A 17,842-nucleotide genomic window follows, 5' to 3' on the forward strand; every position below is an offset into this window, starting at 1 on the left:
GCACTTGTCAATGGTGAACTCCTGTAATTTTGTTATATATTTTATGTTTGTAATATATATGTTTGTGTGTATATATATATTATATATATAATCCTTTTGCAAGTTACTGATGTTTCCTGTTTTTTAATTGGATCAGATATCAGAAATGGTCACATAAGAAGAAATTCAGTTGTGAGGAATGTACTATGACCARATCAGTAATACTCAAAACAGAGTTAACAGGTAGGTAGATGTTTGGTTTTAGGAGAAGAAAGAAAGAAAGATCAAACTTAACAAAATGCCCAAAGCAAACATTTTAAGGAAAGTACGATCATCCTGACAAATAGGTCTTGCTTTAAGATAATGATCCACAGAATCTGCTAGCGAGAATTTCTTTGGTTTGTAACCAAGCTGACTTCGTGCTTTGTCTATCCGGAAAGTGTGAGTTACAGTAACGTTCCACACCTAAAATCCAAAAGAACAGCTATTGAAGTGACTATATTGTTTGATGTCCAAAAAGTTGGATGAAAATATATCAACAGTGATATTACAGAAGAATTGGAAACATGAAGATAAACACTTGAAAATGTACATATTGAAGAGTCAAGTGCTGTCCAAAAGCTAACAGAACGAGTCTATGTAGGTTACAAGTAGGAAGCCGCAGCTGTGCAGCAGTGTTCCCTGTGGATGGGGCACAGATAGAGCTTGTGGCAGTGATTTCCCACCTCTCAATGGATGTTAAAGAACCAAGGAAATTGCATGCAACAAAGTCAGTGCAGTTCCCTCAAACCATTTACCTCACTTCTTGTCAGGAAAGGTGTAAAGCTGAAAAATGGCTTCAGGGCCAGGTGTAGATATTCCGCCACAGTGGCTGTGAAATAGTATAATACATAAAATATTATAATGTATACAGACTATATTAAATATTATGAAATTTCAAGTATTATAAAGACAGTATTTAATTTATCGAGTACAAGATTAACTCAGTATATTAATAGTTTTTAAACTTCATCTGTCATGATACCTAATAATCCCAAATTGCTAAAAGTCATATTATAGTAATACTAGTAATTTAAAGTTACATAATTCCTATAGTTTTGTCTCTGAATTTTACAAATGTTTTATGTACTTTTCTATATAGAAAGTATAAAATAAAAATAAATAGCACAATAATTATGTATTTTATTATTTTTACCTGCTATATGAACAAGGAGAATAGGAATATGTATCCATGGTTTCTCATAGCCTAATTTTTCAAACTGGAAGAGGCATAAAATGAAAGAACAGAGAATCTGTATCAAACTGAGGGATATCAAGGAAGTACAAAAATGGAAAAGTGAATATTGATAAAGTATAAGTCTAAACTTTTTCCAGTTAATCTTCTGATCAATACTGATAGTAGGAAATGTAACTGAGAACCACTGCTTCTCATTCATGTCCCACTTTTCAGATACAATTAACTGGTATATGGGAAACGAGCCTATTTCCAAGTGGCAGGGAATACTGCCTGTATTTAAATGAAGTTCCATAGCTCTACTGCCATTTTTTCGCCAAGAGCTGTGTTGGCATTGCAGGATGAACACTCTAGCATGTGCCGAGAACACTAGTTTGCTCATTATGAAAATATAACATGACCTCTCTTTCAGGCTTAAAGATATGATTCAAAATGGCCTTTATGTGCTACTGTTATCAGCAGAACAGAGAATTAAACAAYGGATAGAAAAGGATTAGCAGATGGTAACAGAAGCTTACATGCATGGTACCTTACAAATGTTACTCTCTCTCTCTCAATATATATATATATATTTATTTATATAAAATATTGAAGGTTCTATATCACTTGGCTAAATTCTCTCAAAAGACTAAGGGCTAAACTCCATATTCATGCATATCTGAAACTTCCCTTAAGGACAATGGAACTTCAGGATATGCAGGGAGAACAGGACTGATTTAAGTTTAATGTTTCCTAATTCAGTAATTAACATGTCCTGATCTTCATTTAGCTAGCACAGTCTTCTAGTTAATTACAGGATTAAGCTGCATATATATTGCAGTAGAGCTCAGGTGTGTGCAATACATACTAAAGGAACTATCCATTCAGAAAACGTGACGTTTTCACCATCATGTATGTAATATGCTTGACCACTCTGTTAAAGAAGCAGAGAAAAAACAATTAGAGAAAACACTATGCATAGGACAGCATTTTCTCTCATACTTAACCTATTTTGGCTGATTTTGTGAACAACATACCAGTGCACATACAGTAAATATATCCAAATCAGGTCAACAAACTACCTTTGTTGGACCTCACTGTGTTCTCAAAGACGTTTCGTCTGGGTAACCTCCGTGTGGAAGTAGAGTTATGATGATTAACCATGCTGTAATGTAGGCCAGAGCTTGGTTTGGTTGCACAGTGACCCCACTGTTAGAGCATTAAGGTCTTCACAAACCATGTACTTGTGCTTATACTTGTGAAACCATACCCCCTTTTTGAGAATTTAGCAACAAAAAAATTAAATTATTTAAGAGCTATAGCTAATGTGACAGGAGGTCTATACTATTTACTTACAGCTACATAACCCTTCTCAGAAGTGAGAGCCTCAGCAGCTAGTAAGTGAGCTTGTACTAAATTTCCTACGTGAACCCAGTTCATCTGAACTTTGTGATTCCCAAACTTGAAGTTAAACAATCTCCGCTGGATATTTACCTGTAAAAATATAAAACATGAGAGAGCTACATGAAGGGTGTCTCTCTTTATGTAGCAGAATTTATTCATTCTGTCTCAGCCTGAATACTTAAAAATTAAGAACTTTGCATACAAATACAACACAAAGTGTCACAAGTGAAAAATGACTATACTTAGCAGTTTTATAAATCAAGACTTGTTGCACTTATTTATAGTTGTAAAACAGGAKGACATTATGGCACTTGGTTAAAATATTATTATTATGAATCTCAAATACATATTTAATACACGTGTACATATTTCATTAAAAAAATCAGGGATGCAAACTTAGTTCTTCCAGCATGACACATTAGCCATTGGTTTTTTTTTTTCCTGATATTCACTTAAAAGTAGAGCTTAATCCTTTCCACTTCTGCAAGGACCGTATCATGCGATTTGTAATCTCATGGTAGGTGACCTGTCACCAAGCCTTCACAGTACTTTTTAATTTTGCTTGGAATAATTATTAAGATCTGCAATCAAGACACTTCCTCTTGTGTTATGCCCTCACAACCAATTACTTGCAATGTCCTTCAGGGCTGATTAGGTGACACATACAGCTACTCGTGGGAGATGGCGCTGCTCTTCTGGTCCATATATGCCAGGGGGACGAAGCACACACGTATGGAGCTTATTGCCTCCTAGCAGAAATAAGGAYATGTCATTGTCTCATAATTTTGGTATCATCTGCTGCAGGGTAAACCACATAGATTGTTTGAATTTTCATATTGTGGGAATAAAGGAAAAGAGGAAAGTCTGATCATTCTATGTGATTGGATACCTAGTAATTTGTTTTCATCTCCATATTAAAGTGAACTCAATAGCAGTGAAAGATCCTAGCTTAACAATCTGGAAAATGGAATCCCTCTGATCATAGAAAGGTTTTCATAACGAGAGCGCCAAGTTAACCTTTTCAATGTTTCTTGCTTGATAGGCTCTTGTTTTCTGTTATTTGTGTAAACTAATAAAATACATTTTCATCCATTGGTATTATTAGAGAATCTCAAGATAACAGCTGAATGGGGAATGAAGGAGGAAGTTCTGTACTTTTTATAGCAAAATCGGTGAACTTTTAAAATGATATAAAGACGCAAGGGTAAATTTTCTGAATTTCCAATCTGCTGTTTGGATATAAACWCCTGTCTGTGTATACACATGGAAAAATTAATTATCCATTGACAGGGTGAACAAAAATCTAAAAATAATCCTCATTTAGTTTAAAATACACTTTTTTATCAATAAATCAGTAGGCCAAAGAAAGCAATAYCCACCAGCACTACTAATGATGTGAAAAAACAAATGTTTCATATGTACCTTTGAGTAAAGTTCCATTAGCAGCAAGAACCATTTGGTCTGCAATTGCCTTTGTTCTAGAATAATGATTAAAATGCTATAAAAAAAGGTAAAATATGATCAATATTTAATGACATTATTGCACCGGTAAAGGCAAATTCATTGTTTATATCTGATAACATTAAAAGCTAGCCAGCTTGCAGACTAGCTGAGTAAAACAAAACTTGAACTAATAATAAGATATGGCTCATATATGGTTTGTTTATGACAAAATCCATCAGGTTTATATTTTAGTYGCGTATGTTTAGCTTTCCAGAAATTTGAACTCCACTTAAAAGTTTTTACTTTTATATCAAGAAAATGATTGATTATAAAATTTATTAAGGTTCAGAACAAACTTATACCTGTGACACAAAAAGGATTACATAACTTGTTTTTTGTGCTGAAAGTACTGAAAAAAATAATGGTCTGTTTAGTCTGATAATTTTATTTGAAACTGGAGAAAGTTTTTTAAAATAGTAAATTAAATGTGAAATATAAAGATTCCTCAAAGAAACTATTGAAACTACTTGCCAAGGATCTAAAGACATATTCTCCAACTGTATTATTTACTGTTAACTTAACATATGCACCCAGATATTATATGTTAACTTAACCAGTATTATACTGGTTAACTTAACCCAGTATTATACTGTTAACTTAACATATGCACCCTATAAGCAATAGGATTATAGACACAGCTAGTATCTGCTGCTTAGGTGATTATCTGTCCACACCATTTATTCACGTATCTTTTGAATTTTCCATTGCCATACTTCATACAGTCTTAAAAGGGGCAGATCCATTATATGCCAATGTTTATACTTTGACCAAATACTCTGACTATAAAATATAGGTAAAATCACACTCTATAAAATTCTTTCCCTCTCAGRTGGCTTAATTCTCCTGCATAGCTTTCTCCAAGCCTCACCTACCTCTTCTGCTTGCTAATGCATGGTCATTGTCAGAGAAAATGTACAATTAGCACTCAGATACATGCAGTTAATTGCAAATTCCTGAAATGCTTTCTTGGAAGTCTGAGCTGCTATGAAGCCTGTGCACCAACTGACATTGCCAACTAAATATCTCAGAAGGCACCAGTGAAGCAGCAATCACTCTTCCTTAGGAATCCTGGACACAAAGACATATTCAGCAGGATGTGCAATCCACAATTACRGCTTTCGTGTGCAGGCACTATGTTGGGAGCAGGAAAGAGTAGAGGACAGGAATTGCCAGTGCGCATCAAGCTCTCTATACTGTCTGGGAAACATTCCCTAACGATCATAGCAAAATAGGAAGTGGTATTTCAGAGCAGCCTTGAGGTGACTGTAACTAAGCACCTGGTCTGCAGCAATAAAGCAAGGTTTGGGAACTTGAAAGAARCAAAAAAGAGTGTGAGTGAAGGTGTGGAATTAGTATTTAACAACATTCTTCAGTGCAAAAAGCTCATAGGGCCACCTAATGTTCAACTTTTATACAGCTGATGGTTCTTCGGAAGACCTTACCTCCAGAATCTTCTTGCTAAATGTCAAATTCCACTTTCCTTAGTCATTTTTATGTATTTTATAATCTTAAAACTGTTTTGCTATGGCAGATGAAGGTAACTGTGATATAAGTATCTGTCTATCATGGGTCAATTTGCATTTATGAAAAATAATTTCATAGAATTTGATCTGAACTGTGGTAGAATATCTTCTGTTCCCAGAACAGCCTCCACATAACCTACCCTTTAGAGCACACCAAATGCCATGCTATCACATGAACAGAGTACCTTTTCCAGTGGAAAATATGGCACGGTTTCTTCATCTCCTTCTTCAATAGGATTCCCTCCAAACACCACGTTCACTGTACTGGTATATATCAGCCTAGGGATATTTCTTTGTTTGCAGACTACAATAGCAACACAAAATGAATTGTTTTAAAACAAAAAACAAACAAAAAACCCCACTATATATAATGATCATCAAATGTTTTATGATTATGTACCTGCAACACTCATATCAACACTACAATGTAGTCATCAGCTGGAGAGGAATTCTCCTGGGATGGAAAAGACTCTTCCTTACCTCAGAAACATTTCCTAAAACATTTTCATTTTATGACTTGAAAAAACATAACATCAATATGAGCATTTCTTAGTTGACCAGATACCATAAAAACTCCCTGACTCCCCACTTCTTTCTGCAGGGTAGCACTGTGGACAGCAGCCTGGATGGTCTACAGACCATCATTTTTGCTTTTATTTCAGCAGTGAGAAGTACTGTTTCTCATATCATAGGTTCACGGAGTCCAGTGCAGGTAATTAAAGTCATSATAACAAAAGCGTGTCAGGATTCTCCAGTGTGTATGAAAAAATTGTGCCACAGTGACAAATGTTGGCAGGAAATACACACTGTTTTAGGAAAGTGTATAAGCAGTAGCAGAGTCAATAAAAATGAAAAAAATATCATTTACAAAAAAAATCTTAAATATGGATTCCAGTCATTAAGACTGGAATTACGTCTGGTTCAGTTGCATACATGTTGCTGCAAATTTGAATAACATGATTTTCTTTTTGAACAAGGAAACTATACTACTCCGTTGTAGGTATCTTACATCAAGGTCGTCTTCTAGCTTCATATCTTACTGAGAAGAACCTCTTTTAACTGTCAACTCAATACGATAAACATTCAGTTAGAAGGTTTTTTTTTTTTTAATTTAGAGGGAATCTCTTCACTGATTTCAGTCAGTTTGAATTAGATGCAAAGGAAGAAAATGTAAGTACATACCATCAATTATTAGTTTTGTGCCACCAACATTTGTGGATTCAATCTGCTCTTTCTTTTGAAGCTAGAAATAAATTTTGCACAATACCAAATTAATTTAAAAATTTGTATTCAAATATAGTTGTTGCACTTGTCATACCCAAAACCAGATGTTAACATTTTGCTACATAGATGTTACAATTCTCTGTCTGTCCCCTCTCCTTCTATGCTGGGAATATCACTGTTCTTTAGCATAACTATACAGAGTTGCTGGTCAGTGTCTCCATGGCTGTAATAAACTCAATATGAGAGGAAGCTTCAACATTAGTTCTGGAGCAACATGCCACACCTCTTCAGATTAGGGAAAAAGGATAATGCTTTCTTACACAAGATCCTAAATCTAAAAACTCATTTGTAGACTGTTTAAGTAGTGCATTAGTTTCATACTTTGACTTTTATTACTTAATTCTTCTCTGTTTCCATAAGCAGGTAACTTGACCTTTATAACTAACTTAGGAAATAAATATTTTTTAATCAAATTCATTGGCTTCTACATGCTGGATTTTTTTTTTTTTTTTTGGTTATTGCAAGAGCAGAGAACACATAAGGAAAATTTTACTTGCTTGCTCTAGTCCTGACATTCCACATGCAGCCACATGAAAAACACAGTCGACTCCTTCACACGCTTTGAACAGTGCTTCATAATCCCTCACATCACCCTGTAAAAAGAAAAAGAAATAATTTTCAATAGTAAAGCTCATTACATTCTCCATACAATTAGTATTATCTATGGCAATTAAAGAAAATCTGAAGTCATTCTGATTTATTTTTCACAATACTTAATTAGCAATAAATAAAACATTGCAAACATACAGAGCAATAACTGTGACTAAGAATTTTTGTTAGTATTTTGTTGAAAAACAAGTATGACTCTTGTTGGCCTCAATTATAAGGCATATTTTCACACTTAGGCCTGCAGCCTGCAGGCTGGCAAAACTTGTCTGACTTGACTGGGAGCAGCATACGCTCACTTGAGGGTTGGAGAATCAAGCCAAAATGACAACAAATGGTAGTAGGGAGGGTTCAGCAGTTTGCCATGGAGATTGGCCACCAAACAACATAATACTGTTTTTGTTTGTTTGTGTTTGTTTGTTTTGCAAGCAATCACACCTTAAGCTTTATCTAAGTCACACTGAATGACAAACTTCAAACATAGTTTTGTATGAGGTTAAAGCTAAAGAGTACCCTGTATATGCATTTAATATAATATTAGTATACATTGCTGTTGCATTATAATTAATTTATATGGTATATAATACTGAATATTGCATTGTATCATAAATACACCCATTATATCTAGTACTATACTAAACTAAATACTAAATTATGTAGAGAATACTATATTCCACATAAACATTTAATTACAAATATAATACTTCTATGAAATGTCAAAATTTTGGTATTGGATGTTATTTAATTTACTGTGATGAAATTGGTAGAATAACTGGAAAAGATACAGCTGGAGATAAGATGTTATCTAATCAGTCCTTCACACTTTTTTTTTTCCTCTGAGGTTGCTCAATGTTGAAACAGATAAACATTAAAAATCCTATTAGTATTCTCCAAATCACTGATCAAGCTTCAGATGTCTGAAATTGTTACTTATTTGTTAGAACTCCCATTAGTTCCATGCTGTAGGTTAATTCATCTACCCTTTGTAATTGTTATTCTTTTTAAATTGAATTTAAAAAAAAWTTCTTCTTAGAAAATCCTTTGAGTCAGATCCCTGAGGTTTCATTTAAAAGACATAAATCGGCATCAGTTCACTAAACTAAATCAAGCTATGTGGATTTACATCAATTGCAAATTATGCCATTTGAAAGGTTCCCTGRTGATTATTTTGTCACTGTTCCATATTATATACCAGGTGTTTGTGAAGTTGAGCACAAGAACAGCCCTGTCAGGTCAGACTAAACATCTGCCCTGCCCACTGCAGAGCCCCCTCTGCCTCCCTCACCGCCTGTGCCCCGTCATGCCATGGCCAACGGGACAAGGATCCTGGGATCACTCTCCACTTGTCTATGAGCTCCTGGGTCTAGCAGTGCTGCTGAAGAGTTCTTGTGCTAGGCAGAGATCAGCTGAAGAAGCTAATTCCTTGTATAAAACAGGACCAGGCACCTGACAGGAACATGCAAAACCCGCCACTGCACCCCTGTGCTGTAGCCCCCAAAGCTGAGTGGGTGAAGCAGCCATGAGGAGATAGTGTCCCCCGGGGTCAGGGAGCGATGGGGGTGCTGTGTTCCACAGACAGCTGGGAGACATTCAATATTTCTGCCCCCCTCTTTKGTAGACATCACAAATTTTTGAAATCGAAAAGACTCAGAAATATCCATGCACACAAATGGATGCCCAGAGCAGGGCAGGGCAAGCTGCTTTTTAAACAGGGCAAGTGTAYGTGACACTTCCTCACAGAATACTTTGAGCCTCCAAGTATTTTCATTCAGATTTCCTGAGCAGCCTGTAATTTGCCTATTTAATAGCCTCAATGGGTCTCTCTCTCAAATACATGACCGCATATTTTAAACCAGGTAACATTCTTGCATCCATAAAGTCTCTTGGYAAGACCCCAGACATGTGCATTACCCCTATAGGAAAAAGGAAACCCAGAGCCTTTTCTTGTTTTGATGCCTCCTTGTTTTACTTGATGGCCTTTCCTTCCTGTACTGGAGGACAGTGAACAGCCAGTCCTTGTCCTTATCAATGACACCTGCAGTTTGTAGATCTCTCCCCCATCCCACCTTCCCAAGTCATCTCTTTCCCAGATTGGAAGGTCCTAGTTTCCTCAGTCATTCTTTGTGTTGAAGCTGCTCTATGTCTGCGATCACCTCTAGTGCCCTGTCCTGAATGCTTTCCAGTTATTTCTCCTTTTACCATGACTTCTTATTGTATATAAAAGCCTTGAAAAGCCTTTGTCAACAATTTCTAAAACAAAAAGTTGATAATGTGTGTGAAAATAAAATTTCTRTTTTACTGCTCTTAAAAATGTAATTTCAACATACCTTGAAAAAATCTGCTCCATTYGGGATTTCCCATTTAGGTTTCTGTATGTCGAATAAAACAGCAGCAATTCCTGACCTGACGAGAGCACATCCCAGGTTGTATCCCAAGTAGCCTCCACCTCCTGTCACCAGTGCCTTCCTGCTTCTGTTAACCAGCAGCCCAGCATGTTCCTCTAGTTTGTTCTCACACAGTTGGCTCCCACGGAGCTCCTGTGCAGATCCCTCTTGCATCACAACTGCAAGATAAAAGATGTCTTGAAAACTCCTTCGCAGTACTTCATAGCTCCTTTTGGGAGCTAAATAATTTCAGTAAGTTTCACGTTACATTGCTTCTTTCATGACTGCAAGGCTTTTATTATCTTAACAGCTTAAAATGTATAGATTTTAAATGTATAAATCTTAAAAGATATAAACTTTATAATGTATAAAATGGTATTTCTATGTGAAAGTACTCTACAGTGAGGAATGAATATAAATATTTTTATATTCAGTATTTAGTCTTCTCCTCTCATTCAAAGGTTTCATGGTCGCAAATCTTAACAGTTACAATTACATTTTTTAATATTCGGTATATTAAACATTCTATCCATGAAGATTCCATATACTAGCCCACCAACCAGGAAAAAAATAGATAAGATTTGATTCTGCTTTTAAAAGCAACCTTATTTCATTTTAGGTCAAACTAATGATAAAATTTTGTTATCATTTWAACTTGTTTGGTTACATGGGTTAAATGCTTAATTGTCTATCTTGTTCTTACCAACTTTTGTTCTCATCGGGGTATTCAAATACGGACAGACTGAACAAGGAGCAGAAGGGATAAGCCCAGTGCTCTACGAGCTCAACTACTTTGGAAAACTGATCATTCTGTGATAAGTTTGATGGGAGTTATCTCTCTGCACACCTTATCCTGTACTAAAAGTGTGCTAATTTTATGTTCATCAATTCCCTTTGGAAATATATTCATATTCCGCAATTAAAATGACTTGTATTACAAATTATAATATACTTAGGAAAAGATTGACCAGTTAATTTTCCYGCAGAGACAATTCCCAATGTTTCAGTTTTTAGCATGGCCCTTGCAAATTAGGATCTAGGCTCTGAAGTCCCTAAATACAAATTAAGGATAAATTTGTCTGAAATCAATCAAGTTAAATCACTGTAAAATTGTTTTATATTGAAAAACACCCTGATAGTTTGAASAAAAGTCAATCCACATTTTTTAAACAGAAACTGAGAAGAACAGAATAAACCTAAGACAAGCATGCTTTTTCTTTTAAATGAATTTTTATCTGTATTTCTAAATTATGAAAGGCGGTAGTTTTAAGCCATATAAAACTTTGGCCTTGTCCTCTAAAATAACACACAATTCAGTGTATTTTTATACATTGCGATGGGAGTTAATCTCAAACTTGTCACATATGCCATGTAAGGGCATTTWTTTTWTTTTTTTTTTACATTTGAAAAATGCCATACATTCGAATACTGGCACCTGTCATCAATATCTCCTTATACTCTGCTTTAAGTGAGCTGGAGACCGTCTTGAGAAGCATGTCACAAGTTTGGGGATTCTACTAGAAATCTTTCTTTAAAAGCACTAATAGTATTAGTACATTAATGGAATTAAGAAATGATTGTCAAATTTTCAGTATATTTATTGTGAGAAAATTTACAATTTATTGTGAGAAAATATTTATTTCAGCGCTTTCTTTTTTCTCTCTRAATTTATAGCAGTTATTCATGCATCCCACACGACAAGCCTACTTACATCTTACTCAGTTCAAGTCTTGTGAGTTCCTCTTAGCTCCTCTACTACTATCTCAAAATTTAGAAGGGTAGAAGAATGACTTCCTCAAAGAAAACTGCAGTCAAACATTTCAGGTTTTAAAAAATAGCTAAAGAAGTAGTAGTACCCTTTGAAGAATCCTGGATGTCAGTGTTTTCCCAGTTCTTCTTTTCCAAGCAAGATGGTGAGGCTTCTCTGCTAGACGATTAGTAACACAGGCATCAGGTACTCACAGACACGCAGAGATGTCCCTGTGCGCTCACGTCCCTTTGTTGTTCCTGCTCCCTTGTAGCTGGAGGCTGGACTAGGAGTCAAAAAAGGGCAGGGCTTAATTTATAGGTAATTTACCTTCCACATTAAAGAAAAAATGAAATATTGCCTTCCTGTAACACCTTTTCTTACTGTTAGCTGGTAGAAGTATAAGAAATACTAGGTAAGACAAAAAACAGTATCAGTATCATCACTCCACAGATAAATTGTACTAGATTATTAGATATGTGCATACTGAAATGTATCACACAGGATTTTCAGAAAATACACAGAAAAAAAATGTTCATCATTATAAAAATTTAGTAAGAAAATCTTATCTCTGATGTTCAAAAGAGACTCCTTCAGTTCTGTGAAGCTTTCGTACTATTTATCTCAGCCTGCATTGGAGTGAATGGAAGTGTCTTCTTCCACCCAGAATTTTCAGTCTAAGGTTGGATACAGAGAATGAAAGAAAAATGTTGGCAATGATATCTGGCACTTTATCTTGACTTTTCTGTCTTCACCTCCACTCAATTTAAGTATTTGCAAGGATGCCTAAAAAGTAGCCACAAGGGTTGTTCTCCTGTTTCCAAGATCAGTTAAGCACTGGCAGCAAACTAACTGGTAGACAAGAACAGAAGGAGTAGATTTACTGTTGATTAATGAATTTTAAATGAACAATACATTGATTAAAAATTATAGGATAAGATTTTAAAGCACTTTTAAAACATATACCCTTTCACAAATTAAACAATGCTTACTTTTCAAAATAGGTGTGCCTAAAGCAGCAGTTAGGAYGTTACAGAAACACTCCCAAACCTAAATATAAAAGACTATAATTTTAAATTTTGGTATGTTAGACTTATCTCAAAATCACAGGCAACTTTGCAATTTAAATGTAATTTAAGCCTTATAGTAGTCACTTGTTGGCAAGAACTCCAACTGACACCTAGGCAAATATAATTTAACATAATATATACATATTTAAGTCCTTGTAGCCTGCATTAAAATACTTGGACCTGTCAAGCTAATCTGCATTTCTCAGACTGCGAGATGGGTGACAAACCCAGGCCAGTAAAACACCCAAGAATACAGAACACAGAATGCCCTCTGAGCTAGACACAGCACTGAGGGCTTGCAGCATTTTATCCAAAAMGAAAGTGGCTCATCTATCCATTCCTGTCTAGTAAAGAACCTCTCCCCAAGCAAAAGCAGCTGGCCAACATATTTATAGCATATCCATCAGTAATTGTTCAGTGAAAATCAACCAACTGGACCTAACGTGGCTTGGGGTTCCACCTTAGCCAGAAGCAGAGAGCTCAGAGCAGCTCCCAGAACTGCTGTTTTCTACCCCTCTGGTTTCCTTCACTCTCAGAAACTGAAGGGCAGCTGTGTTTTATTTTCTGCGTCCTGCTAAGTCTTTCTGAAATAAACAGAAGCTAAAGTTGTAACAAGGASTGCTGTTGCATTTAGGACTTAGCTTTGCCTTCAGTCTTTAAGCACTAACTCTATCCTGCCAGCACTTTCCTACCTTTACTCCTAAAACAACCCATAGTTCACATAGGCACACAGAGATAAATAAATAAATAAACTTCTAAGAGATGACTGTAGAGAAAATAGCCGGAAGGTGTCAGAATGTTTGCCAGTTTGTTTACACAGAGAAGGGCCACATTTCTGAAACAGATTGGCTTATCAAAACGTTACTCATATCCAGACTACAAAGCAATGTTGAAAGCTAATTACACTGTTTCATAGAGGAATATACTAAACACACAAAAGACAATATTAAACTGCATACTGATAAACCCACTGATAAATCTGAGTAAGAGTGAGTAGGATTCAGGGCACAAGAAAAACAAGACACTCGATGCCTCCAGCATTCAAAGGAACGTGTTTGTCCCCGTGCTAGTTCTGTGGGTGCTGCTTCTTCGTGCCCTGCCGGGGAGGCTGGGGTCACGTCCCGAGGAAGGGGCACGTGCAGTTTGGGGCTTTGACCATTTTCTCTGCAGGTCTCACTCGCCAGGTAGGTCTGCCAGTTTGGGAGCTAGCTGGGATGAAGCCAGTTTGGAGACTTGAATTCTGCTCCACAGGGCACTGCTGTCAAGCCCTCTATATTCTCTCAAATGCAGCAGACTTACCAGGTGATAGCTGCTAGTGTTACCTATCGACTAAAGACACTTACCATGAATGTCAAAATCCATAAAGAAATGCATTCGAATTGTATCTAGGTTGATTCTGATGAGGAGAAGATATAGTAGAGTTTCTTTTTTATCTGCATATAACTAAATAGCGAATTACTGGAATTATACAACTAAGTAAAACAGAAGATTCATTTGTACAGGTAGTTTTGGATATACAGAYGTGAAAAATCCTTTAATAGAATCTATAGAAGAATCTAGTATGCTGCCTTGAGGTCTTTAATAATTTTTTATAAAATCTCACGTGAAATGTAATTAGAGCTGTTTTAGCCATCCAATTTAAACACACACTCATTTTAAGCTCTTGCAATATACCTTTGCAAATGGCCTGTTGTATTTATATTGTGAAAAGGATTATATAAAGACAACTTATTGTCTTTATTGCCTTTATTTTTTTCAGCCCAATGCAGGGCTTTTTGTTATYCAAATTAAAGAGGAATTATGCAATAGATAACTTTATAAGCACGTTAGAAACATAAGGCCAGTCTAGAGACGATGAGCAGATACTTGTGTTTGTATTCTACTTTGAAGCCTACGTGTGGTGCTTTTTTGAGCCTAATGATTAGTAGTTTGTTATCTTCCTTCAGAGCAGTTGTCTCTCAGACTATTRTTTCATGTAAAAGTACTTATATGTACAAGCAGAACTGCATTTTCAGGCCTGAAAACAAAGGGTACAGTACTGCAGATGTGAGGTAAGAGTTTAAAAGAAAGTTTTATTCATGTGAATGGTATTACGCAAAAAGAAGAAGAAAAAAGTTTTAACAAAGACATAACTTTAGTATTAAAGGTTAGAGATGGGAGTTAAAATGACAGCTGGATGCTTGGCTTGAGTCACAGGCAGGATGGAGTGTTCTACAGTGCCCAAGGGCAGAAGAACAACAGAAAAGCTAAAGAGAGAGCTCAGTCTGTCTCGTAAAGCTACCTAAAGCCAGAGCTGAGGGCTATCCCTCCCCAGAAATGTCAAGAGTTATGTCAAGAACAGAGGAATGAAATATGAAAAACTAAAGCAGCTGTGTGAGTTGCCATTATAAAGTGGTTATTGTGTCTGAGATTATCCAGAGCAGGGAGAAAGATGGAAATAATTATGAAGAGGTGAAGATGACGACTTTCCTAACACCATATTCTGAAAGCAATTAGAAACAGGGCAGAAAAAGATGACAACAGTACTGAGTCAAGGCAGAATAACATTTAAAGAAGCTCAGCACAGGGCCCTGTACTGAAGTCAAATGCAATGCTGATCTTGATCATCCTTGCCTTAAGTTGCCCTTGCCAATTCATCCTTCCTTGGGGAAGTTGCCTTCTCATCATGAGATAGCCTAGGAAGACCAGCTACTTAAAGCAGATGTCAGAAAAATCTCATTGTGGTTTCTTTTATTTTGAACTCCTTTGACTGCAGTCAGATCAAAGGCTGTGACAAGCAAAGAAAGCATTTAGCTGAATTAGGGTGTGCAACACAGAGAACTGATTTGGAGCATCAGGAACCATCCAAGAAGCTGCATGTTTGTGGCTATTGCTGGTACTCTGAATTACAGACCTGTTGAAAAGCTCCTCTGATGACTTTGGGTTCACATGCCTAAGCCCAGGGTTCATTGTGTACAAACCAAAGCATGAAAACACACGTCTGGATTTTGTTCCGACCTAAAATCAAACGCAAAGTGWTCCAGCTCCAGACCAGGGAGCTGGGAAACCTACATACTCTCTCTCTCTCTCTGTGAGCCTGAAGGAGAGAAGGATTGGGAAATTAAACTTAAAGGACTGAATTTATAAAAATTCCTCATTGTTTTGCTATGCCAAACCTCAAGGCATACTATGAAGCACCTCAGCTATTTTTAGGAGGACTAGTGCCATTAGTTCCCATAAACAACTAAAATGAAGTTTTCTATTTGAGCTAGAAAGGAAAAAAAAAACTTACAAAAAATGGATATTGTGGCTTAAATAGGTGAGAAGCAATAAAATCTTTTTTGACTGGCTAAGARGGAATCTGGTAGGAGCTCCTTGGACTGCATGCTTGGAGTAAGCCTTGTCTTTCATCTTTCYGTAAATAGAAGCTTTCTAGGTCAGGAAAGTTCTACTTGATGGCTTATCAATACACAGACTTTTTCCAATTCCATACTTGATTGTAGCAAAAATATCTTCATTCTGAAGTATCTTGTCCTGCCATTTGTAAAGTCCTTCTCTTTACTRAGTTCTTCTGGTATCTGTCTTTTTTAGTGCTTCTGTCTTGCTTTTCTATTGCTCTTTCCAGGCTTTCAGATCACTTCTTGGAGTTTCATCTACCAGGCTTTAGATGAGAAATATCACCATAATTAGTACAAATAAAGTAGATATTTTAAATCATTTGATTTTTATAGTTATAAATGACATTGTAAAACTTCTTGCTACTTGTTCCAAAATTCTGAAACATACAGCAAAGYAAAATCAATATATAGAGAAGGGAAAGTCTGAAGTAACTTGAAAATATGGCTACTCCAAGTTGTTGCTCTGCATTAGCGCTATTCAGCAAAATAATGCCTGTTCTAGGATGTTGCAAAAAYAACTCTACTATAAAAATATTCACTCTTTTCTTGTATTTTTTTTAAATTGTAAATCAAGGTTTATCATGTGATTTTGAAGACTTTCTCGTGAACTTGTTCAATTCTGCTGAAATAGTTCCAGTTTGAAAAGCTAGGAGACAGCTCTCAAAACTACACTTAAAAGAAACTACTCTAGAATAGCAAATCTGAATACAGAAAAAATCATAATATAGTGTTTTACAAAAGACAGAGTTAGCAGTTGAGAAGAACATCGTATTACACCAAATAGGCACARTTTACCATTCTAATTTTTTGAAGTGCAGAAAAGATGACAAAACAARAATTGAAGAAGATCCGTTAATCTAAAATGCACAGCAAATGATATTTTCTCTAAGCAAAAAAGATTTCCTAAAAAAAATAAATTAAAAAAAAAATCATTTACCATTTGGTTATTAGCTGTAAGCATCTATGACCAAATGACAGATTCATTAGATCCTCTGAGGCCCCAAAAGATCCAGCTGAGTTTATAATTTAATATTGTCATATTTTAGAAGTAAATACCTGCTAGTGGAGATCTATCAGGCTGGTAGCAACATTGGACATGCAGTTGTGTTTCCACCGTTATTGTCAAAATTAAAGAATAACAAACATATAGTGATATGTTCCTTTACCAGCACATTTCGGAACAAACAATTTATTAATGCTATCAGTGCTTCAAAAACCAGAAATCATAAGATCTGAATCTGGGACAGGACATATAAAATATTTATTTTCCATAAATTTTACGTGGTGATAAACATTAGCATGTATCAAGTATTTCTAAAGAGCAAAGTAGCCCTTAAAACTGCAGCACAATGCAGTATTAATGCAATGAGATGTAATCTGAAATCAAAAGCGTGCACCATCCAAATCCAACCTTAAATACAACTTCATAACAGTACAGTATTCTTCACACTCCTTACTAAGTTAGACAAGTGGTACACAGCTACAGAAGCCTCAAAACCAGACCTTTCTTCTACATTCTTCAGCCAGCCATTCGCAAARCTGAGAGATCAGATTCTTCTTACATCTAGTCTTTAATAACATACATGAACATCCATTTTTTGCCTGCATCATTGGGTATTTATTGCATGCTACGATTCTCTGTATTTTAATATCTCCTCTTGGAGATATGGAAGGAAACCACTACTCACAAATACTATAAACTATTGCCTTGGAACATGCCATATGAAATGCTTTTCAAAATAAGTTTTTATC

At 35.8% G+C, this 17,842-nt stretch overlaps 1 protein-coding gene across 1 annotated transcript; it reads right to left on the bottom strand.

Moving 5' to 3' along the window:
- Positions 1–117: 117 nt before the first annotated feature.
- On the bottom strand, positions 118–16,028 carry LOC112959931 (putative short-chain dehydrogenase/reductase family 42E member 2). Its single transcript, XM_026054089.1, has 13 exons — positions 15,985–16,028; positions 11,753–11,929; positions 9,840–10,075; positions 7,404–7,499; positions 6,805–6,865; positions 5,808–5,926; positions 4,019–4,094; positions 3,263–3,345; positions 2,549–2,686; positions 2,061–2,126; positions 1,175–1,238; positions 777–850; positions 118–444 (listed from the first exon to the last, which is right to left on the bottom strand). The coding sequence occupies exons 3-13, from the start codon at positions 10,068–10,070 to the stop codon at positions 241–243; spliced, it is 1,212 nt and encodes a 403-aa protein (XP_025909874.1). The 5' UTR covers positions 10,071–10,075; positions 11,753–11,929; positions 15,985–16,028; the 3' UTR covers positions 118–240.
- Between the last annotated feature and the right edge of the window lie 1,814 nt (positions 16,029–17,842).

The sequence above is a fragment of the Nothoprocta perdicaria genome, unplaced genomic scaffold, assembly GCF_003342845.1.
Source record: "Nothoprocta perdicaria isolate Ctin4 unplaced genomic scaffold, notPer1 scaffold_12, whole genome shotgun sequence".
In the NCBI taxonomy this organism is placed as follows: Eukaryota; Metazoa; Chordata; class Aves; order Tinamiformes; family Tinamidae; genus Nothoprocta; species Nothoprocta perdicaria.